Source organism: Hylaeus volcanicus, chromosome 6 (genome assembly GCF_026283585.1).
Source record: "Hylaeus volcanicus isolate JK05 chromosome 6, UHH_iyHylVolc1.0_haploid, whole genome shotgun sequence".
Lineage (NCBI taxonomy): Eukaryota > Metazoa > Arthropoda > Insecta > Hymenoptera > Colletidae > Hylaeus > Hylaeus volcanicus.
This window is the reverse complement of record NC_071981.1, coordinates 21427829-21455065: the sequence shown is the minus strand read 5'-3', so window position 1 is coordinate 21455065 and position 27237 is coordinate 21427829. Positions and strand designations below refer to the sequence as shown.

General features: G+C 42.6%; 2 protein-coding genes across 3 annotated transcripts in view; one reads left to right on the top strand and one right to left on the bottom strand.

The window, feature by feature from the left end:
* LOC128878673 (interleukin-1 receptor accessory protein-like 1-B) overlaps positions 1–16852 on the top strand; it is a 52622-nt gene extending 35770 nt beyond the window's left edge. The window contains exons 3-7 of the mRNA XM_054127059.1: positions 1272–1485; positions 9812–9945; positions 10602–10766; positions 11980–12117; positions 14064–16852. Of these exons, the coding sequence (XP_053983034.1) occupies positions 1272–1485; positions 9812–9945; positions 10602–10766; positions 11980–12117; positions 14064–14554 (1142 nt within the window). The 3' untranslated portion in view covers positions 14555–16852. The remainder of the gene's footprint in view (positions 1–1271; positions 1486–9811; positions 9946–10601; positions 10767–11979; positions 12118–14063) is intronic.
* Positions 16780–26101, bottom strand: LOC128878671 (probable multidrug resistance-associated protein lethal(2)03659). Of its 2 annotated transcripts, XM_054127056.1 has the most exons (16): positions 25820–26101; positions 23553–23659; positions 22816–23118; positions 22598–22726; positions 21943–22367; positions 21707–21863; positions 21447–21649; positions 20968–21368; positions 20660–20874; positions 20354–20572; positions 20096–20276; positions 19832–20008; positions 19281–19740; positions 18788–19151; positions 18015–18711; positions 16780–17933 (listed from the first exon to the last, which is right to left on the bottom strand). In XM_054127056.1, exons 2-16 carry the CDS (start codon positions 23627–23629, stop codon positions 17790–17792), a joined length of 4152 nt encoding a protein of 1383 aa, XP_053983031.1. In that variant the 5' UTR covers positions 23630–23659; positions 25820–26101; the 3' UTR covers positions 16780–17789. The 2 variants fall into 2 exon arrangements, with proteins under 2 accessions (XP_053983031.1, XP_053983032.1); XM_054127057.1 differs by lacking the exon at positions 22598–22726 and having other exon boundaries at positions 25820–26098.
* Positions 26102–27237: the final 1136 nt, after the last annotated feature.

Sequence of the window (27237 nt, the reverse complement as noted above, 5' to 3'; positions counted from 1 at the left end):
ACGATGCCAGACTTCGATCCACTCCTCGATCGTTTAATAAGCTCGGATACGCTATTCCGATCGGCTAACAAAAATCATGATCGATTCGAGTTGCATAATTTTCTATCATACGCGATATATGATCGCCGCGGTTATAGAAATGTTACCGTACATTGATTGCGGGTTTGAAGGAACGAACGTGTTCGCAATCGAGCAAACTAGTAGCCCAACACGATGCACGATCTAGCAGAGCTTGCGGTCGTCGGTTCTTTGCCTGAGTGACACGAATGAGAAAGGGGACGAGCGTCGTTGGACGGTGACCGCGCGCACGGGTAATTTCCAGGATTCCGCGAGGGAAACGAAATTTCGTAATTATTCTCGCAAACGGGGACGGTACGGTCGCGGTGGTTTTCAGCGGCGCGCGGAGTACAGGGCGCAGACCGGAAGAGAATGAATCGGCCGGAAATGAAAATCACTTTAATAATACCACTTTCGTATAAGAGTAATTCACCGCCGTTACGAATAGCTGGTATTTCCATGAAATAGTTTTCATTCATTCGTATCGACCGAGCCAGGGAACCGAGGCTGGGTTAACTGCTACAGAAGTCTCGATTAAACGATCACGATTCGCGAAAGTATCGAGGGACTCGAGCCTAGGATTGTCTAGAAACGATTCGAGTCTCGATAGCCTCTGTGCCCGAAGAAGAATGACGGTTAACCCTTTGCGCTCGAGAGGCGACTCAATCACGTCTTAAGGGGATCCACCTGTGTATCGTTTAATTTTCAAGGCAATTTTCAAGAATTTTTTGTAGGAAAAGTACTAGTGCAATTATGATAATTTTTTCTTATTTGATAGACGGTTTAACATTAATTTTTGATTTTATCACTAGTACTTTTCCTACAGAAAATTCTTAAAAATTAAACGTTACACAGGTAGACCCTCTTAACATGATGCAGTATCCCGAGAGGTGATTCTCGGTTACCACCAGGTTCGACGCAGTGAATCAACCAGCAATAATATTTGTCTAAGTTTATCTTTCATTAGAACAAGGGTGGTCTGATTTATCAAATGTCAAATTAGAAATCTCATCGTCGAAGTCAACCTAAGCCAACCTATGCCATTTCCGTGGCCATTTCTGGGAATAGAATGCTAAGAAAGCATCTCGAGTTGCTGGTAGATACCCGGTAGTAAAAAAGTCCCGAGTGCAAAGAGTTAACACAAGAAAACGTCGAAGGAAAACGCGTCCTCGCGTTGGCCCGATTAGTTTACAGCGAACATATTGTGTTTTCAGGAGAGAAATCCGGCGGGTACACGGGGAAACCTCTGCCAACGTACAGGCCAGCTTCGCAATTGGTACCCCTGGGAGGAGCGGCCAGATTGTTTTGCGAAGCTTATCTGGGAAAGGTCAAGCTCCCGGATGCGAAGAATTCGGTGGCCTGGTCGAAGAGCGACAGCAACATCACGCTACCGAGTCACGGAAGAATCTCTCAGCACAGGGTGTCCAGGTGAGATCTTATTTGTCGTGTTTATCTATAACTTGGTTGAATAGGAAATGGCGATACGTAGGGATAGGGATGGAAAAACGGCAAAGCCGAATACAAGAGCCCACAGTGTCTATTTTAATCAATTCTTTAATGTTTCTCGATTACACGTTGTCGCTCGACTGACTATCGATTTTTCAGCGGCGAGTCACGCGGTAAGGACCGGACGTTCTTATCTAAACAAAATGCTGCGTTCAGGTGGCGACGCATATAGGAATCCGAACCCCGATGATAAATAATCCCACAGATAGAACATTGTTTATATTCAATCGTGCGAAAATCATTTGTTCGTGGAAAATTGATCGAAGGAACGATATTACGCGAGCGCGGCGGCGCGGTCGGTTCGATCGACATCGAACATGCCAAGGAACGGAATGGCCGAAACCAAAATGGCGGATGGAGAACACTCCACGTAAAGGCAAAGGCATAGTATCAAACCATTAATTAAGGGGCTACCTCATCGGGGAGTATCGGAATTTCCCTTTGATCCGGAGTCGCGTATCCCGGTCCCGAAAGCCGCGGAAGGTGCACGGAATATACAGGGTGTCCCAAAAACGTTGGAGGTCCTTGAAAAGGATGGTCCAGGGGGTGATTTGAAGCAACTTGGATTCAATTTCGTTAGAACAAGAGTGATCTGGTTTTCAAATCTCAAATTAGAAATCTCATCTTCGAAGTCAACCTAGTCTAAGCAAATTGGCGAAAATGTTGTCCGATGTATTAACCCTTTGCACTCGTGGCCTTTTTTTCTGGTATCTGTCAGGAACTCGAGATGCTTTCTTAGCATAGATTGACTCTGAAAATGAGATCTCTAATTTGAGATTTGAAAATCAGGTCACCTTTGGCTCAACGACAATCATTTTACTGACACTTCGAGTTCCAAAGAAATGAAACCTAAAGGAAACCTAGCAGTGACTGAGAGTCACCTCTCGAGTGCAAAGGGTTAACAGAAAACCCCGAACCAGTCAGGACCTCCAACATTTTTGGGACACCCTGTATACAGCCTGTATCCCGAGTCGGTTAATGGGTGAGGTTGGTTAACGAGGGATCCGTAGCGAAACTTGTGATGGTGATTAGCCCCGGAAACTGAGATTTTGTTCCCAACGTTGGGAAACGTTTCCTTGGAGAACCGGTAGCAGAATCGCCGTCGCGAATAGTTCCAGGACGAAATTTCCACGGGCGCAATTTCGAGTAAGGATCGGCAGGATGACGGGAGCCGCGGTACCGCGAATACGCCACTCTCCGCGGTGGAACGAGTAAGAGGAGTCGTTCGTCAGGGTCGACGAGCGCGATCGCGGGTCCGGTGATTAGCCTTTTTGCGCCGGCCCTCTCCCGGGGCATTATAGACGTAATAACGGCGGGACAAACTCGGCGTAGCGTCCAGTCGAGTGCTCGCCGATCCGTTCTTCCACGGAAGATGCGAGAAGCACGGTCAGGGGGAAGAGGAGCAGCAAGAAATTCCAAGGAATCTTTGCCTCTGAAAGAGGGAAAGAGAGAATGGGTAGACGGAGAGAATTGTGTTTCTGCTCCAACTCCGTCATTACAGTAATGATACCCTGGTCTCTTTCTCTCTCCTCTCCTCGGCGAGAGGAGAGGCCCCTTTTTCGAGGGTGCCCCTTCGCTGCACCGGTGCCGATTCCGCCGCACTGTTCTCTCTCTCTCTCTCTCTCTCTCTCTCTCTCTCTTTCCTTGGAAACAACCAATCATGCTCGAATCCCGAAGCCAGAATGGAAAGGAAACAGAAAAATGTCGGCCCGTAATCATCCCTCCGTCTGGCCGCGAGCATTCTCCGCTCGTTCCCGATTTCTTGCCCGTTCTCGAGCGAATCGGTCGTCGCGAAACCTTCGCGCAGTTCTCGTGGTTTACCTATCGCGAATCGTCGAAAGCTTCGGTCGCGACTAGAAAACCCTTTGCACTCGATTCCGGCGAGTCCGACTTGTTCGTTTCTGGCAGAGATGGACAAAACCCTAGCGTTCGAATAAATTTGAAGTTTGCCGATGTGTTTGTCTCCGTTTCCTTACATTGGAAAATGTTCAGAGGAGGAAACGAGACAAACGTATCGGCAAACTTTTTTTTATTTATTTCGATATATTAGGTCTACCGGAAAGTTCTATCGGTCCCGGTTGCAACAAGTTTCAACAAGTATACGCGTATTCACTAAAAACGATAAAAATTATATCATTCATTCAAATTTATTCAAGGTATGAAAAATTTATTATTTTGTTTTATCCTAAAAATGGACGGAACTTTCCGGTAGACCTAATATATACGGGCATGACCCGTTATAATGATAGTTGACAGTTGACAAATAAACAAGTCTATAAATATTAACAAACAATCAAAACGAAGTCAACGCAGATGAATCGCGGGATCATCTATAAAAAGCTTATGCAACCTATGTTTAGTAGCGTCAATGTAGTCGATAAACAAGTCACTGTACGAACCGAGTCCATCAACTGTAGCACAGGCACGGACAACAGTATTGAACTTCAGATATATTCGAAGCCTAGGGTTTTGCCCGTCTCTGGTTTCTGGCCTGAGGAGATCCTACGAGACGCGTGCTCGCGACAGCGACGAAGGCAACGACGACGAGAACGGTTCGAAGGCCCAATTAAAGACGAGCGCATGGTCGCGTTGCATCGCGTCGATAAACGGGGCCCGGGGCGGACGTACAATGTCGGGGTTCGGAGAGAAAAGCGCGAGGTCAAGTTGGCACGGAAGAGGAGACAAACCGGGTCGGGAAGACCGGAATGAAACGGAACCAGGCTCGCGGGCTTCACGGGTTCTCCCGGCCGGTTCTCCGTTCTTTTGTCTCTCGTTTTGTCATCAAGCTCTCTCGATCATCGTGGCGAGATAGCGAACTCGGCCGGCCATGGGTGGTCCATTGGGCTTCTCATATTCTAAACGTCGGCGCTCGGTCAGGATTAAACGAGATCGTCGATACCCGAAGCGACTCACGAGCTCTCTCCGCCAGCCTCCAATTTATATTCCGTTCGGTTTTAATCGGGCCTCCGTTACGTGCCAGAGGATCGAGTTAATACGATCGTGGTTCGCTGCATACGCGACCACCTCATACCTCTCTTCTCTCTCTCTCTCTCTCTCTCTCTCTCTCTCTCTCTCTCTCTCTCTCCCCTATCGCCCTTATTTTCTCTCTCTTACCCCAAAGAGTAGAACCGAAGTTTAAAACCATCCGAAACTCCAAGAAAAAATCTTCTAGGCTGTCCAGCCTCGAATGTGTCACCTCCCGCAGACCTTCTTTCGTACGGCATCTGCTAGTAACAATTCTTTATACGGTTCGTAATGTAACGGAATTAAAGTGAAATTTGTTTTTTCGAATTAACAAATGAAAAAGATAACAATTCAGTCGTCTGTCGAAGAACGTATTTTGTTACAACGAGATCGAGCCGACAGGGAACGTTATACCAAACGCGTTCGCTTTGTCGCGGTAAACGTGTCCGCGGGATGGTCTCTCCCGATCGGCTCGTTTCCACCGAACGAAAATTCGCTGACGCGATCCGAAAAACGAAACGGTTCCATCCGGACGGAAAAGAACGGTCGGTCGTCCATCTCCGATCCACGGAGGAAGAATGTTCGTAACGAAGTTTCCGAACAGAAACAATCTGATAAACGGGAGGACAAGTCGCTTCGATTTACGATTATCACAGAGCGACGTTCCTGCGATGCGTTAATCCGAATTGATGGATCGAATTAATGGACGAAAAGAAGATTCTGGTTGAAGGCAGACAGTAGAGCAGTTCATGGTTGGGTTAGGGCTTGCTAACAAAGATACGAAGTATGGAAAAATCCGAGGGCGAAAAAATACGATATAAAGATAAGTGCAACAACAAATAAAAAGGGGAGCGAATAGTCAGTAGCTCCCCAAGTTAAGCACAATAGACTCAACCCTACGAACAAACAAAATTCTGTCTCCCGATCAACGACGATCTAGTCTCGTAAATCTTTATCGAGCGATCCCGCGTCAACTAAATGGAGACGAATTACGCGCGTCGAGGCACCACCGACGCGGATCTATTAACGTTGATTACGTTCGAATGCAAATCCATCGTGAAAGCGACGCGAAACTCTGTCGGTGACACTTCCGCTCGCTTCGACGGGATACGCGGATTCGGAATCGTTCGGAGAGACAAAACTAGCAACGCGTACCGATACAACTAACAAACAACGAACTGCGCAGCGTAATTGTTTCGTTCGCTTTCAAAATCGTAATTGGCGTTCTTTCGATACATACACGCGTAACGTTTATACGGATTGCTCGGCGTGTTTTCATTCGAAACATCGAACAGCGAGAGGATTATTCCGTGAGTAAACCATTTGGAAAACGGTTCGAGAGACGATCGTTGTTGCCGGTAACGATATTCCAAGATTTATCGAATACTCGTCGGACAGCTGACACCGCTCCCCCTCGAAACGTTCGCAATTTTACGACGGTTACGTATTCTCGCGTGCACGGAATACGTTATCCTTATTTTCGCAGAGAAAAAGGAGTTGCCGAAAGAATCGGAAATGTTTCGGGAGGACGAGTCGGAGAAACGCAAACGACGGAAAGCGAAAGGGGAACAAAAGACGGGGCAAACGAATCCGAAGCGAGCCGAGGAGAAAATAGGATGGAAACGCGACGAAAAGGGTGGAGACAAAGACCGTTGAGATATTGAAAAGGGACGGGAAAGAATAAAGTGAAAAGAATTGAGACCGGATCGCGGAATAGAAAGAGAAAGAGGGTGGAGCGACGGTGGAGAAAACGAATCGGAAAAGAGTCCGAGAAAAAGGGGAAAAAGTGGACATCGGCGGGGACAACTGTATAGACGAGCAAAAAGTAATCGGGGGTAAAAACGATATTCGATAGAGCGAAGTCGTCGAGTCGTCGATAGGGGATGGTCGTCGATGAATGCGATGCAATTACCGGAGGTTGACCCACTTCTCTCCGACGCATTAATTGTAATGCTGGCATAGGCAGAACATTATTCGAAGCTAAACGCTAGAAAAGTCCGACAAATGGAAGAATAAAGGATTGGGGCGAATGTCCGGAACAGCGAACGGGGATGAATACAGAGCGATTTCATTTCTCCAATTTAATTTCATTTAGCGCAACTATTATTTCTACCCTGTATTCTACGATGTGGCTGACAGCAGCTTTCGAACCGTTTTCTACCTCTGTTAGTTTTATCTCTCTTAAGCTGGCAGGACCAAATCTGCGGAATCGTATCGGACTTAATGGACTATTTAATACTTATTTTGTACTAATTTGCAGAGATGTGTATTCAAAAGAGGAAACGAGACAAACATATCGGCAAACTTCAAATTTATTCGAACGCTAGGGTTTTGTCCATCGCTGCTAATTTGTACCACCAACAAAAATTGTGTACCTCGTGCCGTTTTCGTAAAAAACGTGTAAAATCGTGTAATATTGTAAATATTAATTATTAATATTTAATATAAATATAATGTGAATCTTCGTATCAGAATAGAGGTTGGTTATATTAACAAGAATTGTTTCTCTGTAAACACAGTTATGATTATTTTATTACTATTACTATACAACTTATAAACTACTATTTACAATCCTTACCTGTAAACACAGAAACAACATTCAGTGTCAATTGTTCACAGGGTTCGCTATTATTATATACTATTGTTCGTTATTGTTGATCCGCACTATTCTTATCTATCTTATCTAATTCGTTGTTCCTCTTTCACCTTATCAGTGTGCGTTAGCGCGGGAAATTCGAATAGAGGAAGTGCCACGCTTCCTTACATAAATATACATTATCGTAAATATCGTTTACGATAATTTATTACATCAAACGGACCGGTACCTTATTTTTCAGTCGTTTCGTACGATTTTCTACGCGTGAACGGACAGAAATCGCTGCGTGGACAGTTAATCTTGGCTGACCCGTGCCTATCGCCTACGCACGCGAAACTGTCTCCCCGGTAGAAACTTAATCTGGCCTGATTCAGCCGACTGGAATTTGACAGACGAGTCTCGCGTCCCATACCCCGTGTTCCGTCTACCGAGGGCCGGGACAACAGAGACTGTCATCACGGATCACAATGTGCCGTTTAATTATTCCGACTCGGCACGCCGCGGTCCGACAGGAAATTACGTCACTCGCATTGTCCTTTTCGCCGTATTCGAGATTCCGTCCTTGTTCGAACGGAAAAAATACTACCGGTCCCCGACCCATTTTCCGAACCGGCGAAATATTTTTGTTTACACGTGTAGCGCGATCTCTCGGACTCGTTCATTTTCAAAATCGTTCCCGATACGTTTCGAGTTGAAAGCCAAGTCTGTTTCCAAACAACCATCGACACAGTAAATAAATTCGAAAAGCTAAATACTGCATATTTAAAAAGCCTATAAATAGACTCCCGGTAAATAAAGTATTAAGAACGAATTTAGAAACTCTTTATTTAAATTCACGAAATTATTCGACACGTGCGAACATATAGGGATGAAATGGTCGAGCGAAATTCTCGCTGGAAGAGGATGAAAGAGTTAGTTGACCGAGAAAGAAACGGTTTCGCCGTTTGGAATACATATCGCGTTGCACCGCAAGTTTCCAGGCCGGCGTGTTCATTCCATGCAAATAGATAGGCGAACCGACTGAATGCATCCGAGGATCGGAAGTCGTTGGACGCGTTCCAAGAAATCTTTAACGACTCGGTCGACGCGATGCCGACGGATAAAATTCGTTGCTCGAACGCCGGAACAATGTACGTTGAAAGTCGAAACGCGTTTCGCGAATCGATAACTCGTCTGTCGTGCCGCGTAACAAAAAATGAAAATCGAGTCGGATGTTGCGGCGTAAACTACCGAGTCGAATCGATAGGTTTTCCATTCTCTTAATCGAACAGGGCGAAACTATGGATTCTCTATCGATCTTCCTTTCACCTGTCCACGTGATCCAAGTCTATTCGAAGTCGCGATCGTAACGCGCACTTCTACGAACACTCTACGAATTCCAAGCCGTTAAGTCGATTTAAACTATTTCAATCGATGGAGCACTTGGAACCTTTACAGCCTGTTGTACTAACTCCGGTTAGAGGCGACCCATCAATCTTCATTCGTGTCGATTGATCCCGAAAATACAGACGATCACCGCCGCTGACGGCTGGTTAATGGAAAAAATCAGGTGATAAATCGTTCCTAGAAATCGATAGGTTGCCACCGACAGAATTTAACTCAACAGAGTTGATTCGTAGTCGGAAAATTGGTCGATTTGAAATTCCCGTTGTTCGTTGGCCGCGAACTTTACGATAACGAGCGACCGCCAGGTTTCGCACCCGACGACCGGAGAAAACGCCAACTCGTGGAACGCGAGTAACGCGCGAGCGCTAGCGAATTTTAGTCCGTTCCAGGGTGCAATTAAAACCAGCCGAGAAAATGGAATATTAACGACGCGGGCACGAGTAACGGCTCGCTGAAATTCGTTTTAACGTTGGAAAATTGATTCGAGATAATCGACGGGCTCGCTAAAAATTTGCCACGCCAGCTGATTGAATTTTAACGGTGGTCCTGTTATCCGTTGTACGCGCATGAAATATCGGTTTACGTTGTGCACGGTTCAACGAGTAGCTAGTGTTTATTCGCCTCGATTTTCATGGCCGCGTAACGTAACGCGTAAAAACGAATTTCGATCTCGGTTTATCGTAAAACTATCGTAGAACTATCGTAGAACTCGCGAGCACGAGTAATCGGGCAAAAATAAAGATGGTTGCAAATTGTAACACGTTTCAATCGTTTGCGCTCGAGGCCTTTTTCTCTTAAACGTATTAACAACTTCAAAACAATTTCGGGTATATTAGGAAAGCGTTTTACTGGTACTTTATAACGATTTTAAACTCGAACAAACGTATACAAATAGTCAAATTTATAGAACATAAAACATACGAAACAAAATGTGTTGAATATCTCACTTTGTGTATTTGGTTTTTGTATGACACTTTACGAAACAATCCTTGAGATGCATTCTCGGTTTGTTAGGGCATGTATGAGATTAACATGAGGTTTCTCGCCTGTCGGCAGATTTATTGCGGTATACTTACGGTCTCTCTTTATTCTTTTCAAAACAACATAGTTTAAGAAGCCCTGGTTTAAATGATGCAGTGGTCTTTTTTTTTTTTGTTTTTTTTTTCCAAACATCTTATCGTGCATCGAAAGGTTAAGCTTCCAATACAGGAACCGCGTGTACCTCTTGTTTCATTTTTTGTAACGAATAAGAAACCATTCCAACTCGACGCGTCCACCTAAAGATTAACGACTCGCTTTCAGAGAAAACAATCAGATCATCGGCTCTTATTTGGAAATCGAGGACATAACTCTGGAAGATTACGGGGAGTACAAGTGCGAAGTTAGCAACGGCGTGGACGAGGAGATCACGTTACCCGCTCACGTTTACCGACAAGGTATGTAACTAAGCCTTTTAATCTGTCTCACGGTTAAGGAGCGCGCGGCAGTTATCTCTTGCTCGGACGAGCGTGCGCGAGCGAAAAGCGAAAAAACTAGCACCGACAAAAATTCCTCTCTATAGAGGAATCCTTGTCCTTGTTGCGTATTCTTTCCTCGTCGTATATTCCTCCTCTCGTACGGTACCGCGTGCGCTTTTCGCCAAGAAGAACGCGAACGCTTCCCCCGTTTCCATTTCCGTTCCGCCTCGCACGCCGGAAAAACTATCGAGGATTCGTTCCCCACTCTTCTCGCACCAATTAACGATCAGACATACTTTATATCGGCGCGACCCGTACCGATTTCAATCGAATCCGATTAAATTCGCTGCTCGTTACCGACGGCGACAGCGACAGCTTGGCCCAATTAATTTCAGCCAATTAAACGAACGTCATACGCGCAATTGTGACCGGGGATTTGCGGCCGTATGCTTTTCAAACAAACCCGTCCCGGTAGTTTTCGTGCTCGCGTAACGATGAATATAACACGGTCGACGATCGAATATTTTTCTCTTCTTCTTTTTTTTTAAATAATCGAGTTGATTCGACGAGCGAAGCGAAAGAATAATCGCAAACAAAGGCGAAGAGGAGTTAAGAGGAGCGTTTGTTATTTACAGAACCACAGTTCGCGTTGGGACTTCAAAATGGATCCTGGAGGAAGTCGTTCCTGCTCGGCGTACTGGTGCTAGTTCTCCTGATCTCAGCCGGCGCGTTTTACGCAAGATGCTGGCTACCTTTGGTGCTGTTTTGTCGCGACAAGTTCGCTCCTCTCGAGGAGAACGGTAATTATCGAGGGTGATGGGTCGTAGGGACTGTTAATCGTGATTTTCAATTACCGAGGGAACCAACCGCTTCCTTTTGTACAAATTTTACTCGCACTTTGAATAGATATCTTTCCATTGCGGAAATACGAGTCGGTAGCCGCGAAACCAGTATTTACTTCTCTTAATCTACGTTTAATCCGGCTTGGTAAAGCACCGTGAGCGGCAGCCGCGCAAATGACTCGTTCGTTTGGTTTTTTTTTTTATCGTCGGAACGGGAAAGCGAGAGAGTTAGTTGAACGGCTTTGCTCGATGCGCGGGTTTTTGCTCGTCGCTTAGTTTTATCATTAATTAATAGGATCCGTTGTCGCGGGACGATAACCCGTCCCGAGATGTCGGTTAAGAATCATCCCTTTCTCTGAGCCAACCCGATTCGATCCGATTCGATTCGATCCGCGATCGTCCGAAGGAAAGGGACGCGCTCTGCGAGTGGAAACGAACGAAAAGCGGAGGAATCGTGGACGATAAATCGTCGGGCGTGTGGCCGCGGCTCGCGAGTTACACGTGTTAAACGGTTAAACCGATGCCTCTTACGGAAGGAGATACGTATACACGTATATCCCGCCTCGGGAACGAGATATCTCGCCTATGGGGCTTGGCCAGCCGAGTGCCGTCGGCGTCCCAGCGAGTGCCCCGTATACGGAAAGTAGAAAATTACCGCGATTACGGTGTTTCCGAGAACGACCACCGCGACATCTCCCATTAACGTTTTACCGGAGATCGTTTTCTCTTTGTTAACCGTCTGGAAATCCCCCCCCCCCCCCCCCTCTCTCTCTCTCTCGCTCGTTCGTGCTCGCGAACGAAACGTTTTCTGTCAACCGCGACGCGAATCGCGTTTCACCGGGTTACCTATCCGATCGTCGCTCGAAATGTTCGCCGCGAAGAATGCGAGGCCGTCAGGAATTTACCAGAGAACGATCGCGGACGGTGATTCGCACGACTCGGTTTCGTTCGTGTCCGACTCTCCTTATTCGTGCGAATCGTTACATAAACGAACGAACGAACCGACACTTTCGCTCGCCCTCGTATCCACCACGGAATTCGTAGCGTTCGAAAGCCGTCGTCGCAACGCTCTCGGTTGCGAGTAGAAAAAAGAATCCTTGGAAATTCAACTTCGCCTAATTCACCGGATAGATACTATCCCTACTAATCACATCATCGACACGGATTGCAGATGGAAAGGAATGCGACGCGCTGATCTGCTACCACGAAAAGGACGCCAACCTGGCTGTCGGTATAGCGATACCTACCCTAGAGACCAGACATCGATACAAGTGCACGCCGCTCGAGCTCTCTCACCTGAATCAGAATTGTAAGTTGCGACATGGATTAACCTTTTGCACTCGAGACCTTTTTTTCTGGTATCTACCAGCAACTCGTGATGTTTCTTAGCGTTCTATCGCCATGAATTCCGAGGTATATAGATTTAAGACTAAGGTCACCTTTGTCTCAACGACAATCGTTTTATCGACACTTCGAATTCCAAAGAAATGAAACCTAAAGAAACATTAAGTATTGTATCAGATAGACTGGAAAGTAATGTCGTTCCTTTTATATTGAATTCAAACAAATTTTTGATAAATTTCTATTCTTAAGCAATCATGTGATCGCCCTCGTTATCAACATCCACCTAATGCGCAAATTTTCAATGACCGATAAAAATCAACTTGAGTGATGAACAAGGATTTAAAATTGCAAAAACGACATTACTTTCCAGTCTATCTAATAGATTTGCTGCGCGAAACCTAATCACGCCTCTCAAGTCACTTCTCGAGTGCAAAGGGTTGAACGCCGCGAGAAGTAAGTTTCCTCCGTGCAAAGCTCTCGTCGATAGATAGCATCGTTGAGGTTCCTACCCGCGGCTGGTCTTGGTTACGAACTAAAACGGTAAGAATCTGGCGGAAACGAGTAGTTTCGCGAGCTCGACGAACCATATGAACCATAGGAAATGGTCGATTACCGAGCGAGATTAAGAAAAAGATTGGACGCGATGTAAATCGTTAGCTCGTATTTCGTAGCGGGGTTTACGGTCGCGCATACCGCTGGACGAAATCGGGGAAGATGAAGAGAGCGAAACGATCGCGATTACCGCGAAAAAGGGCGAAAAGTTTGTCGTACAAGTTTGCTGTATAGCGGAGAGCTAGTTTCACATCTCATGAATATCAACCGGACGGTTAAGCGTGCGACACGTTAATGGTTTGCTCGACGAGAAATATTCGGACGCTAATTTCCCTCTAATTGGCAGGAGAAAATTGGGCCCGTATAGATACCTTCTCGTGGGACCGCTTCGATTTCGTTCATGCAAATTGCTATACGTTAGCAAACTCCGATCCGTTGATGCAAAGTAACCTATACATAAATTTCGCTTCGCGTCCCGCGGTTCTTTTTTTTCTTTCTTTTTCACCGCTTTCGCTGGAGAAATTCCGAGCCCGCTCTAGTCTCGATAATCGCGAACATCCCTTCGGGGATGATACTCGAAATATCCGTATCGCCGCGTTCGCCTATCGGGATGTGGAAAAGTGTAGTATCGCTAAAGATTAAACCAGATAATCGGTTTATAAGGTAAAATAAATTTTTGGAAAAAAACATACAACCTACTTCGAAAAACATTAAAACTGCGCTAAAAAGTATGAAATAATTTCTAGTTAACTTATATGAATACTCACCAGCTCTAGATATAATTGCTTAAAAGTATGACAAAACGCGGTGAAAAGTACAAAGTAATTTCTATTTAAATTGCATTATTACACTCGCTAGCTCTCGATGAATTTGGTTAAATTATTAAATACAACGCAACCTTTTCGGAGGCGGAAAAACGTCCCTTCGTCTATAGGCTTTTCTCTATCGAGGTAAAAGTTTACAACTCGTAGGAGTACGTAATGGTAGTTTCCGAAGCCACGTTTCGCTCTGTTCGCTCCGTGAACTGCGGCGCGATTCGCTCATAGGAGATAGCGAGAAGATAACACGGATCCTTCGGGGTCGCGAAATCACGGGGACACGGAATCGTCGGTAAATTGAATTAGGAAGTTGGCCGGTCCCTCGAACGCCGAGTGTCTCGTTTGTCTCCCGGTGACAACCGCGACGCCTACGACGACGACGATGCCGACGGTTCCGAGTTAGGCGTGTACGAGAAGTCGAGCAATCCTGGTCTCGCGTGCACCAGCTTGGCCAACTCGTTTCGACAACTTTTCTTTCGTCGAATCTACGCTCTACGCAGATTAGACGATAATAAATAATCTAAAGCGAATTATTTTTCAGGGAACCTGGAGATCGGTCCGCACGCTGCCTCCTGTCGTAGGATCGTTGTCGTGCTGAGTCCCGCGTCCCTGGGAAACGTTTGGAACGAGACGAGCGTTGGGACGATTCTGAAACAGCTGTCGACGCTCGTGACGCGGACGATAGTGATCGTCACGAAAGATATACCGGACGTGGCGACGATTGCGAAGCGATCGACCCGAGGTTGCGATACCGGTGATCTTTCCCTGGATCGTTTAAAAATTTTGCATTGGAACGAGGGTGGCGGGAGCGTCGGAGTCATTTGCGGTGGTGGTGCCGGCGGCGGTGGCGGAAATGGGGGTGGCGGTTCGAATAATCAAAAATTCTGGTACCAGTTTAGACTAGCGATGCCACCCGTTCGACCAATCGGCGACGAGACCGGGTGCCAATCGGTCGCTATGATCGTTCAAGCGAACGAAAAGTGCGGACAACAAAAGGCTCGGTCGCGCGAAAGTCTCGAGGTTCTTGTTTAAATGGTCGAAAGTATCGAAAAACGAGCGCGTACCAACTTTTCTTTCCCGCTTCCACGAACCCGCCGTCCGAATGGACGTCGTTCGAGAGAATTCCCGAGAATTCCCGCTCGATTTTTACGATCGATCTTGCGAGACTTTCCCAACGAACGGGATATTTCCTCGTAAAATATTCAAATACGCGTATAACTCGTTACGGAAATTCCCATTTTTAATGTTTCGAAATTTTCTTTATTATTTATCGTTTAACCCTATCGAACGACGACGAAAAGATCGTCTCGTTTCGTTTCGTTTGCAACATTGACGAATCGCTGGTACGCGACGAAACATTTCTCGATATTTGTCCATTGTAGCATGATATACATAGAAAAAACGAAACCGAGAAACGCGTAGTCTTCCTTCACGCGAGTGTTAAAAACTTTTAAACGGATTGTATCCGAAGCGATCGGATACAGTCCCTTTTCCGAATTTTCATTCATTCCATGCGTCATGTTTGATTCGTATTAAAGGGAATCGCTCTTCGAACGAGTACGAATTGAAAATCTATACCCGACGAAATTCTATATCTATATATATAAAATCTTCGATGGGTGCACACGTTTCTCAGTTCCTAGAATTATCCCATAAAACGTTCGTGCGTTACGCACTGTTGCGTTGCAGAGTTAGAGAAACGTTGCTTTGCTGCTAGAAAAACCAGCTCGGGACGAATTTCTTTTAAAGCGAGACCCGACAGAGAAAAAAAAGGAAACGAATCTCATTGTTTGCGTTGCGTAATCACTCATCGCTGGGCTTCTTTCCTCTGTTTGTATATATTGCATACTTATCGGTGCTCTCTTATTTATTTAGCTAGTTACGTTTTATTTATAACCGTTAAAATTGATCGATTTTCGTTAACGAATCCGAAAACGCACGAGCAACGCGCATCTACGTTTCCGGGAACACTTTTCTAAGCGTGTTTCACTTGTCAAAGATACGTGACGAGATCAACGAACGCGTAAGTATTTTCTACTGTTTTGTATATACACGTACCAGAGGAAAAGGATACATACGTCATATACGACACGCGTGCGCGCGCGCGCGCGTGTGTACACGCCAATTTTTATACTGTTCTTTGGGGATCATCGTTTCATCGAGCGACTACTGGAGACTTAGAGAATTGTATCCGAGAACGTAACGAAAACGATAATACTATACCTGTAATTCTAAAATAATTATCGCCTATAGCCGGTGGTCTGTTTTAATCTATAAACGAAATCGTGTTGGAGAAAAAAAAAAATATTTAAGGAAACTCGAGGGACCCTCGAGACATATCTGCCGCTCAACACACCCGTTAATATAGATTTTTCTTTAAATCTCGCGTTGTTTCTCGTTTAACATCGTTTTTAGATTAAAATGGAGCATTCTCTTAAACCACGTATTATGTATACCGTAGTTGTTAATCGCGTAATTGTACTTTAGGCGTCACGGACGGATTCTCGCGAGGTGAGCTTAATTTTAATATCGCATAGTAATCTCTTTACTGTCAGTATTACAATACACTAGTGTACTTGACTCGCGAGAACACGCTAGGACGATCCGCGTCGCGAGCGATCGTTGCGAGCCGAGTAAGCAGAGTATAGACATAGACGTTACACTCGTTTCTTCGTTTAGCAATAAGAACTGATACGACGGGGCAAGCGCGTCGTCTGAAACCTGTTCTTTCTTTTTTTTTTTTTTTAAATAGATTCTGAAACGGAGAATAATCTAAGAAACGGAACAGAACGAAAGAAATATGGCATGTTTGTTTTTCTTTATCGTTTTGTGTCGTACCACTAGAATCGACGAATTGAAACTGTTTCTGTGAATGTGGAACACGTTCGAGACACCCGTTAGAGGTACGCGCTCCATGCGTAAAAACATGTCTGAGTAAAACCCTGTGAACCAAAAATTGAAACTCTGTTTCTTCTTCATGCCGTCACAGGCTGCAGCGGAGATTGTTGTTCGTGAAATTCAATAAAAAAATAAAAAAATAAAAAAAAAGTAAAAAACAAGAATATTTATATTTACAGAAATCGTTTGATTGTTACTTTTTATCTTAATTATCGTAGAAAATAAATTACACTTCGAAAACATGCTGAAACCACTGCCGATTTATTGTTATGTAGAAACGTGTTTGTTGTACGGCCGTCGTTTATTCGAGAGATCTAAAGAGTGATTTTGAGAAGCCGTTTAAGGAAGAAAAAAAGACATTGTATTATTAACATAAATAATGCTCTAGATCTATATTTTTCATTTGTAATAATAAAATTACATAGGCACTTATACGCAAGGCAATTGTTTTCACCTAAAAGTACAGTGTTCGCTTACTTGTTCGTCGTCGTCGTCGTCGTCGTCGTCGTTGGCTAAGTAAGCGGTACATAAACCGATACAAACGAGACGAATGAATAAAATATGTATATATATATATACACATGTATATCTTTAAGTCGGTATAGGAAGAATTTCACTATTCGGCGCGGTACAAACTGACCAAGTGGTTTGTTTGTATTGGTAAAGCGACTCTCGTTCGTTCCAACGTATCTTACGCGTAAAACGTTGTTGTGATACAAGCAAAAATAGAAAAAACTTTGATCCGCGAATTCTTTCGACAACTATATAGACACAAATAAAGTACACCTTAGGTGTTTTAATACAAACTGTTTCCGGACATAGCACGCGTATCGAGCAAAATAATTTTCTATCTTATTGTTAGAAGGTAGACACGTGTTCTTTCTCGACATACGGCTTTTGTACTTACAGCACCAACGTAAGGGCAAGAAAAAACGAATATCCTGCGTAGATAAATTGCTAACAAATTAGAAAATAGCAACGGTGGTAGGAGAACCATTTTCTCTAACGTATAGAAAAATAGTCCGCGATGCGATTAAGTACGATATAACTCGCGACAGTTTCCAGAGTAAAAAGTCGTGTATAGAAAAGGCAGCTGTTTATAAAAAATCTATGTAATAATACTGTATCCAGGAACGCGAAATTCGATTGCGAACAAATCTCGAAAACGACAAATCACGATTATTCAATGGGGCCGTTTCATACCAACGACACTGGGTGACACAATCGATCATAACGATAGATAGGGCACTCTTTGATCGCGCTAAATAATCCACGGATGGTTTCTGTAAAAGTAGAAGGTACAGTCATCGATAACGGGACTCAATGCAGACAGTCCAACTTGGAAATTGACGAATCCGTTGAACGTTTATCAAAGGGCAGTTGATGTACGATTTTGATAGCTTTCGCGAGCGATTTCTTTCAAGACTTCCGCCATTGCTGGTCCCGTCTCGTTCACCATGCTCTTCAAATATCCAGACTCCTTTTGCAAAAGCACGTAAGGGGCATCGAATTCCTGCGATCAAACAAATTCGAGTATATTATTCTCTCTTTTCGATTCGCATCCGAATCTCTGAAATCTTGGGAAGAAGCTTACCACAGCGCTGCCAGCATCCATTACCAAAATACGATCGCTATCCATGACAGTGTTGAGTCGATGAGCGATGGTTAATACGGTGCATTTCGCAAATTTTCTGCGAATCGTAAGTTGGATCAATTCATCGGTTCGCGGATCAACGTTCGCCGTAGCTTCGTCGAGAATGAGAATGGGATTGTTTCGGACGATTGCGCGAGCCAGGCACACGATCTGACGCTGTCCCACGCTCAGATTCGAGCCACCCTCGTTAATATGAGCCTCCAGACCCATTTCCTTGATCTCAACATCCTCCAATGCTTGCCAGAGCACGCTATCGTCGTAGCTGCTGAAGGGATCCAAATTCTTTCTCATTGTGCCCGAGAACAAAAACGGTTCTTGAGGAATTATACTGATCTTGGAACGTAAATCGTGAAGACCTATCTCGACGGTGTTGACCCCATCTATCACGATGGCACCTTCGAGATCTGCGAGGCGAAACAGAGCCGAGATCAAGGACGACTTTCCAGCACCTGTTCTTCCGACGATCCCAATCTTTTCTTGGGGATAAATCAAAAAGTTCAGATTCTTCAACACCGGAGGCTCCGCCGGATCGTACCTCATCGCCACTTGTTTGAATTCGATTTTTCCCTCCTCGGGCCAACTATCTCGGGGTTTTTTATCCGGCGTGCTTTCGAGCGGCGGCTCGTTCTCCACTTTGCTAGAAAAAACATACGAGTTTGGTGGTCGTTGAAATGAAACGTGTATAGGTATTTTGCATCTGCCGCGGTACCCACCTGTATTCCAACACGCGCTCAACGGAAGTCATTTGATTCTCTAGCTCGGTACTTTGCCGCATGCCCCACTGGAACATACCCGTTAACCCGATGCTCTGGGTTATGGCTAGTCCGACGTTGCCACCTTTCTCGTTATCGCCGATGAACAAAAAGCTATAAGTAACCAAGATGATGTAGACGACACAGAAGAGATCGAGCCAAAATCCAAACGCTCTCGAGGATCCTATGAATAGGTACCACGCCGCTGAGTGCAAGTCCTGGTGTTGATCGAATTCCTTTATAAGAATTTCTTGCGCTCCGAAAGCTCGAATGGTTGGTAACCCTTGCAGCGTGGCATTCAGATGGCCGAACACCGGCGATCGAGCTATTATTTACAGATTATTTTCGTGAAAAAACTTGGTTTTCTCGCGCGATTCTCTCTTAGAAGACAAGTAAGAGAGTAAGGGCATTGGGGAACCGATTTATTGGAATCGGGGAAAAAAGTGGTACTCACTGATTCCTTCGAGTCGTTTCACGCTGCGGCTGGTCGTTACGTAAAACACGCGGATGTAGTAAAAGAGTATTCCGATTGCCACTGTAGGTATCAATAACCATGGATTGGCTATTGCGACCACTACGATGATTCCAATGAGAGCCAGTCCAATTTGCAGGCTATCGATCAGTGCTACCGGTAATAGTTCGTCTATGGCGCCCATGTCTTTCGAAAATCTATTAAGAACACGTCCTGATGTGTTCGTGTTAAAGAAACGCATCGTTGCGCGGCAGATATTTTGAAACATGCGATCGTGCAGCTTAACAGACGCTTGCATGCACGTTCTGAAGAATGAGATCGAACGCATTAGAGTAATTATTACCGTGAAAATGGTTAAACCGCTGTACAAATATATGCACATGTCACGAGTCAACGGACTCTGCCAATCATTTTCAATGCTACCATCCGGTTTATCGTGGATCTATAAACAAAATCACATTTCCTGATTACGATTAACTTGTAACTTGTAACTACTTGTCGAGAGAACAATTTAAAGAGATAAAAATACTCACGTATTGTTCTTCCATATTAACCCATTGAGAGATAAAGAAATCCCCACAACTGGCTACTATTTGCGCAAGTACGCACAGAAAAACAACCATAAACACGACACACCAATTTCCACCGGCTCGGAAATATCCTAGATACACTTTACCGGAAACCTTGCCTCTTGTACGTGCTTCGGCTACCTAAATACCATATTTCATAAAACATTGGAAACATTCGCGGACGCTTTGCGCGATTTCCAAATTTATATTCGGCTTTCGACTACTTACCTCGACCGGATCCAACTTATCGGTGACGTTGCTCATGAATGAACTTAAAGACGTAATACTGCCGTTCCGAGAATTGCTCCTACTCGGAGGTGCAGTCCCCGATCGTTCCTCTTCCAATGGTGGTGGATTCTCCAACAACCTCCCAAAATCTACGCCCATGGCGCCCAATTCGTCGTAAGTACTACGATGAGAAAGAAGGATCATAAGTATCATTCAGGGAAATTTAAGCATTCGAATCAAAGCGTAAATTGAACCTACCCCTGTGCTTTAACCGATCCGTCTTTCATAACGATTATTCTATCAACATTTCTCAAGTATTGCAACTGATGGGTAACAAGAACTCTAGTTTTTCCCCTTAAATATTTGTCGATGCATTCCTCGAACATGTGCTTGCCAACGTGAGCGTCTACGGCGCTCAAAGGATCGTCCAGTAAGTACAAGTCGGCTTCCGTGTATATCGCTCTTGCTAAGTTAATCCTACGTGTGTGAATCGATACATAAGCCATCTTCTTATATCAAAATCGACCTATATTGACTTTTTTAATTAATATTACAATTACCAACCTAGCACGTTGCCCGCCCGACAAACTAATTCCTCTTTCGCCCACGATTGTTTTATCGCCGTACGGCAACAAAGTGAAGTCCCTTTTTAATTGGCATACTCGGACTACACGATCGTATCGGAACTGATCCATTTGCCTGCCGAACAGAATATTTTGTCTAACAGAGCCGGCAAATAGCCACGGTTCTTGACTAGCGTATGCCAACTTGCCGTTTATCTGCAAAACATAATTATAGTATAGTAGTAATTATAGTATTGATAATATTATTGCAAAAAAAAAAAAGAAAAAAGAAGAAAGAATAATACGAACCTGTACAGAACCTGTGTGTACAGGCAATTCCTTTAATATCACGTTAAGTAAACTACTTTTGCCAGCACCAACTTGACCAACAACAGCGATCAGCTCGCCCGGTTTTATGGTGATGTTGATGTTCTTCAATGTGTCCCCGTTGTCGTACGAAAACCACTTTGCGTAAACATTCTTTAGAGATATAGTACTGTCTTCTTGATAACTATTCGTATCAATTTTGTCATCTTTAATGTCATTCCCTTCTTTATTTACACCGTTAACATCATTATTTTTCTTCGCCAGATCCTTTAACTCTTCTTTTCCATATCCTTTCTTATCGTTTGTGGGTTCAATTTCCTCGTACATCATGAACTTTTGCAAACGCTTTATAGAAACGAATGCTTCCGCTATTTGCGTTATCCCTGCGCAACATCAAACGTTTTACCAAATCTTCGTGTGATTCACATCGATACGATTCACGATTATTCAATTGCACCTACCTTGCGGAAAGTAGACCGTCATAGTCTGACGTAAAATATTGTAGTAAGCCGTCAACATAAATACTTTCTCGGCAGTTATTCTACGACCATATAAGACGTACGCTAATATGGTAATGAAAAGCGACATTCTCGTACTAAATATCATAAAAGACATGGTGATGCCTCTAATATAAGAAGTGATCCGTACTACATTGATTTCTCTCCTGGAATAACGCACAAAGTCGTGTACTTGTAAAGATTTTAGTCGTATAAAAAATTACCTTCTTGCTTTCTCGACTAAAGCACTGAACGGCTTTTCCCAAGTATACATCTTAATCGCCTGAATACCACCAATGATTTCGTTCGTCAATCGAACTCTTTCGTCCGTCCTTATAGCAGTTTTCAGTCGTAATATCGAGGACTTTTTACCCAAGTAACCTACGCGTTTTGAAAACACAGTGTAACGTATATCGTGGAAACAATGCGTCGCAAATGAAAAGAGATTAATTTTCTGTACCTTGCAAGGGAATGAACATTAGAAGGGTTGCGACACCGATGAAAGCAGATACTTCAACTTCCTCGTACATGAAATATATAATGATAATGGTCTCGAGAGGACCGATCCATAAATAATGCAAAAATATAATTGCTACGTCGAATCTGTTGACGTCGTTGGACAAGAGATTGACTGCTTGCCCTATTGTGGTTTCACCCAAAGCTGTTCTTGAAAGTCTCAATGCTTTCCTATATATTAACGTGCAACAAGCCACACGCATTTTCATTCCCATATGAAGGATGGCCATCATGTATGGATGAATAACGAATATTAACAATCCCGAACATAATATCACACCAGTCGCGTATAAGTAAGCTTCCTCTTTTGTTACTGTATTGCTGCTATAGTATCTCAATAGTTTACCAAGAAATATTGGTTGCAATACCCTGTAAAGCGAATTAGGGGAAATTAGCGTCGACGTTTAACTGCAAGTTTTCAAAATTATTATTGCAACAACGCTTTACAGGATAATTATTGTACTATGTAATCTCAACTTGAGTATACGAGACTCGTTAGATTTTTCAAACGTTCAAATTAGAAAAGAGTTAAGCTTCTAAAAGGAAGCATAGAGAATTAGTAGGTACACGGGATGCAAAGGGGGATTCAGAGACTTAACGATCTCGTCGCATCTTCATTTTCATGAACTTGCGAATTGGAAGAATTGTATAAACTGGGCAGTAACTGGGCAATTTTCTTCTGATTGTAGTAACGGATAAGAAGGCCAAGAAACATGGGCTGTGATAATCTGAACAAGCAGTAGAAAGATTTAAAAACCTATGCTTAATAATAATAATAATTTTTGTAGTTAAACGATACCATACTTGTATTACATACCTAAGCAATATCTCCATAACTGCTAAAATTAGTCCATATACCAGTAATCGAAGACCAAAACATTTGATAAGAACTTTTTTTAAACTGGGCTCCTTCACTTTTTTTTTCGTGTCATATTTCTTACTACTATTTTCGTTTTCTTCGCTTAGTAACTTGCGCTTTTCATAAGCTTCGCATTCCTTTTCCCATGCCTTAACAATTTTTGTACCTAAAATACTGCTTGTGTGTTCCTTAAGGGGTTTGCATAAATCATTTATTTCTAACTCTTTTCGATAACCGTCCCAAAAAGTACGTAGAATCCATCTATTAAGAAAAGGTAATTTCGATTACTACAATAGATAACAATTCTATTAAAAATAGTATTAGGGAAAAACAGTACTATCTATATAATTCCAGTTTTAACTATCTTTAAATCAACGTTTGCATCGAACATACGAAGGTTGGAGAATTATCTTTGTTTTTGAGCATTTAATATCAATGGTAATCGATAAAGATAACAAAGAACTACCTTCAAAGGTTCTATATAAGAATACTAATAGATAACATATCAAAAAGTCTGTCTATTTGTTCATTAAAGGAATTCAAGATAGTTCTTCTCCTATCAACAGACGGCTTATTTGTATCTGATACAGAGATACTTCGAAAGCTCAGATCGTATATCATCATGATTTTACATTTCTATTAACAGACGATGACAAGGAAAAAAAGCAACTGGTCATATATTTCATAAAACTTACGAAAATGTTAAGGCGCTAAGAGGATTTGCTCCTTCTCGTGGATTCTTTACTCTTTCTGTTTTTACTTTTCCATCCATGATACTTTAGCATTTAGCTATTCGTTGTTCCTATAAAGATGGATGCACAGATAACACAAAACATTCTAAACTCATTATAAATAAGATTATATATTTGAATGAAATTGGTATACACATAAACAACCTATTAGAATCTTAACGAATCACATAGAAGATAATGACATACAATGCTTTAACAAATGTGTATAAAAGATACATCTTATTTTACTTTTTAAGCCTAATGATGATAATAATAATAATAATAATAATAATAATAATAATAAATTGTAAATGATGTTAAAGTTTATTTATCACTTAATGAAACATAATCCATAAAATAAACAGGTGATTACTAATTTCACTGAATTTTCCACACATCGTGGGGAACAGTATACACAATGATAAGTTAGATAAGTAAATATGAAATATATTCTGAACATACATACACAAGCATGACTTTATACTGATATCACTTTCTATTTATAAATGAAGACATATTAGATTAGATTCGAAATTTTGAAACCTTTTAAATTTACATTTAATGCAAGTTAAAAGACAAGATATTAAATAAATAATAAATCCACTTGTAAGTATGCTACGATGGCGACACTTCATAACACACATTTATATCTACTAAATGTACAAGACAATCTTTCATGAGGGCATTGATTTATATACCTATATGTGTATCTTGCTGAACTTTACTTATTACTTAATGTTAGAACTACCGATGGTTGATTCATATCTGTTATACATACTACTACACCTGTGAAATTAAACAACGAAGGAGATAAAATAACTTATTGACATAATCACTTCTCAATAGCGAACAATTCTATAACATGTTACAATGTACTTTCGCAGGCATGCTCAGGAGGTGAGTTTCGCTTTTAAAAAGTAGAAAAGACAGGAAAGAAATTTACCATACACAAACATGTTTATAAAGTATGAAACCGTTTATCATGCGACATTCAAGATTGTATACAAAGTAAATTTTGATAAGAGATCCGTTGAATCTCAAAAATGACAATGTATTTTTCCACAATTATTTAGGTTGTCTCACATATCATATATGGGGTGTAGGCTAAAGTGATTCATCCGAGAGAAACGAATCGAGAATGCGAAATAAAATTAATTCGAGCGAGCCTTCGTCTTCGAACAAATCGCTTAGTTAATTAAATGAATTCGATTAAAAATGTTTCATTATAGGCAGCTATATAGGAAAAGAAAATTTATAAGAGAAAATACTTGATTGCATTTTTAAAAAAGAGCATTCGAGACATTTCATAATTAGAAGAAAAATGAATCGAAATGTTCGAAGAGTTCGGATGGGAAGCATGTCAAGCGTTAAGTCACGTTTCCAAGTGTGTAAGCGTAACGCCGAACGCGTAAACGTAACGTTGAATACATTCGAAGGAAAACTAATTGTGTTTGAGCAGTAACGTTGCACAACGTGTGTACAGTGCACCGAACAGGTGTCATTAGTGTGATGAACTCACAACTTTGTACACCTTGCGCGTAAACACAATCATTAAACGCGCGTCTAAAACATTTTCTAAGTTAACAGTAAACAGTTTGCAAAGATTTCATGCGTCCGATTAATTTTTGTACGTGGAAATAACCGTTAATCGAGTTACGTAATTTATTGGTAAACACTCGAGATTATTGAAGTGCTGAGAAATACTTGATATCTCGCATTGTTTGTACGAGGAAAAATTTGCAACTTGCAACTACAATTGCAGATTTCATAGAAATCAATTTTGATAACTCGTGCGTGTTAGATTCGTTTTGCTCATAGTTATTTTAGGAATTTATCAGGTTATTTATCCTCGCATAGACGCGCGATACCGTATACGAGTTCCCCGAGTTACATTTATTTAATGACAACAAAGAAAACCGTAAATTGAGCGCAACTTATGTAATGGTAGACGATTTAAAATTTCGAGACTGCTTATGATCAATCAAACGGTATTTTTAAGACGGTTTATCGTCAATAATAATTGATCGAGCGTTAATTGAATCGCGTTCGACCGTTCGACGTCTGATGAGTCGTGAATACATGATATATTTCTGTGTTGCCTCCCCGCACCGTCCCGCCGGAAAACGATAGATTAGGTTTGATTCGATTCGATCGATGGTTCGTGTTGAAAATGAAATGGTAATAGAGGAAAAAGTAGAAAGAAATGTTGGTTTGCGTATAGTGTCACTCACGATCGAAGAAAATAATCCTGTCTAGTCTTCGGTACACGAACGTCCCATTACTTTTTAATTGTTAAGCAATTTATCGGATGACAACCAGCATCCACTTAAGTAGAAGGCCGTTACTCGACTGCTTGACTGATGCTCACAGTCGCAGCTCAACTGGGCAATGCTCGCATAGTCGCATGTGTCATTGGTTAACCTTAAACTAACACGTGATTGGGAACAGCGGCCGTGGTGGGTTGGCTGGTGGGTATACTTTTGGCGAATCTCCGCGGAGTTAGTGCTTTGTGTTGGTGTCTGGTCCGCACTCCGCACCTCGCGCTCCGCTGTTCGCGCTTATATCTTGTATGTATGTAATTGCATTTTTCGTTACATTACTCCTGTTTCTTTCCATGCCGACGCTTGTTACGACATCTTACGAAAGCAACCACGAAAATATAATTCGAAAATTTTCTTATCACCGATACGTCCGACGTAACAGATGAATAAAGAACATTGTCATCGAGGTTAAGAAATCAGCAAACAGTTGAATTGCGTGAATTTTTAACGGGGCTTATCATCATAAAGTGACAATTCAAAGAAGATCGCAAATAGTGGCGTCGAAAAGCCCGGAAAAGCGAGCCGAGCCGAACCGAGCCGGACCGAGCCGAGCCGAGTACTCGAAACAAGAAAGTGGCTCGGAAAAAGCAAACCGCTCGGTTTTTATTCGTTTAAAAAACTAGGCATTAGACGATTATTCGTGTACTAATCGACAATTAGAAGTTGAATTAGGGTAGTTAGAATGTAGAATCACATTTATATGCAGGGAAAACTAGAGAAATTATGTTTTGAATATTTTATGTCAGTGGCGACATCTAGCGGCGAGAGATGAAAGCTATTTCACGACAAACTTAGGCGGTTCGTTAAGAGGTGGCGCCACATATTCGGTATTTTATTTATTTCAAAAACTTTAGTATCAATCAATTATTAGTGTACTAATCGACAATTAGAAGTTGAATTATGATAATTACAATGTAACTTGCCTATATGCTATTATATGTGGAAATATGTAATTTCGGGATTTCACGCACGCTGCTCATTGACTCATTGACACCAACTCATTGACTCAACTCAAGCAGCTCAGGCTCAGGCTTGGCCTCGCGGAAAGAAGATTAGCCAGCTAAGCTTATTGTTAGCCGATGCTTAGGGATTCAGAGTTATCAAATCATAGTCGAGATTAGGCGAAATTTCCGTCTGCGATTAACGATTCGATTAACGCATGAATATGTGTATGGACACGTGTTGTAACGAGTGATCAACCTTGCGAGACAAGTCCCATGGATCGATATAAAATAACAATGTTTCATCGACAAGTTTGCGATACGTAGAGATTAAAATAGCTTATCATTTCAAAGATTAAACTTTTATTTCTCGACGCGTTCGTCGTC

What these genes read in the sequence shown, in the direction of transcription:
- LOC128878671 (XM_054127056.1), bottom strand. Translation starts at nt 23,629, where the DNA reads ATGGATGGAAAAGTAAAAACAGAAAGAGTAAAGAATCCACGAGAAGGA. An exon ending in TTAGTCGAGAAAGCAAGAAG is followed by an intron (nt 21,650 to 21,706) that starts GTAATTTTTTAT and finishes GCGTTATTCCAG; the next exon opens with GAGAGAAATCAATGTAGTAC. An exon ending in TTAATATGGAAGAACAATAC is followed by an intron (nt 19,741 to 19,831) that starts GTGAGTATTTTT and finishes TTTTGTTTATAG; the next exon opens with ATCCACGATAAACCGGATGG.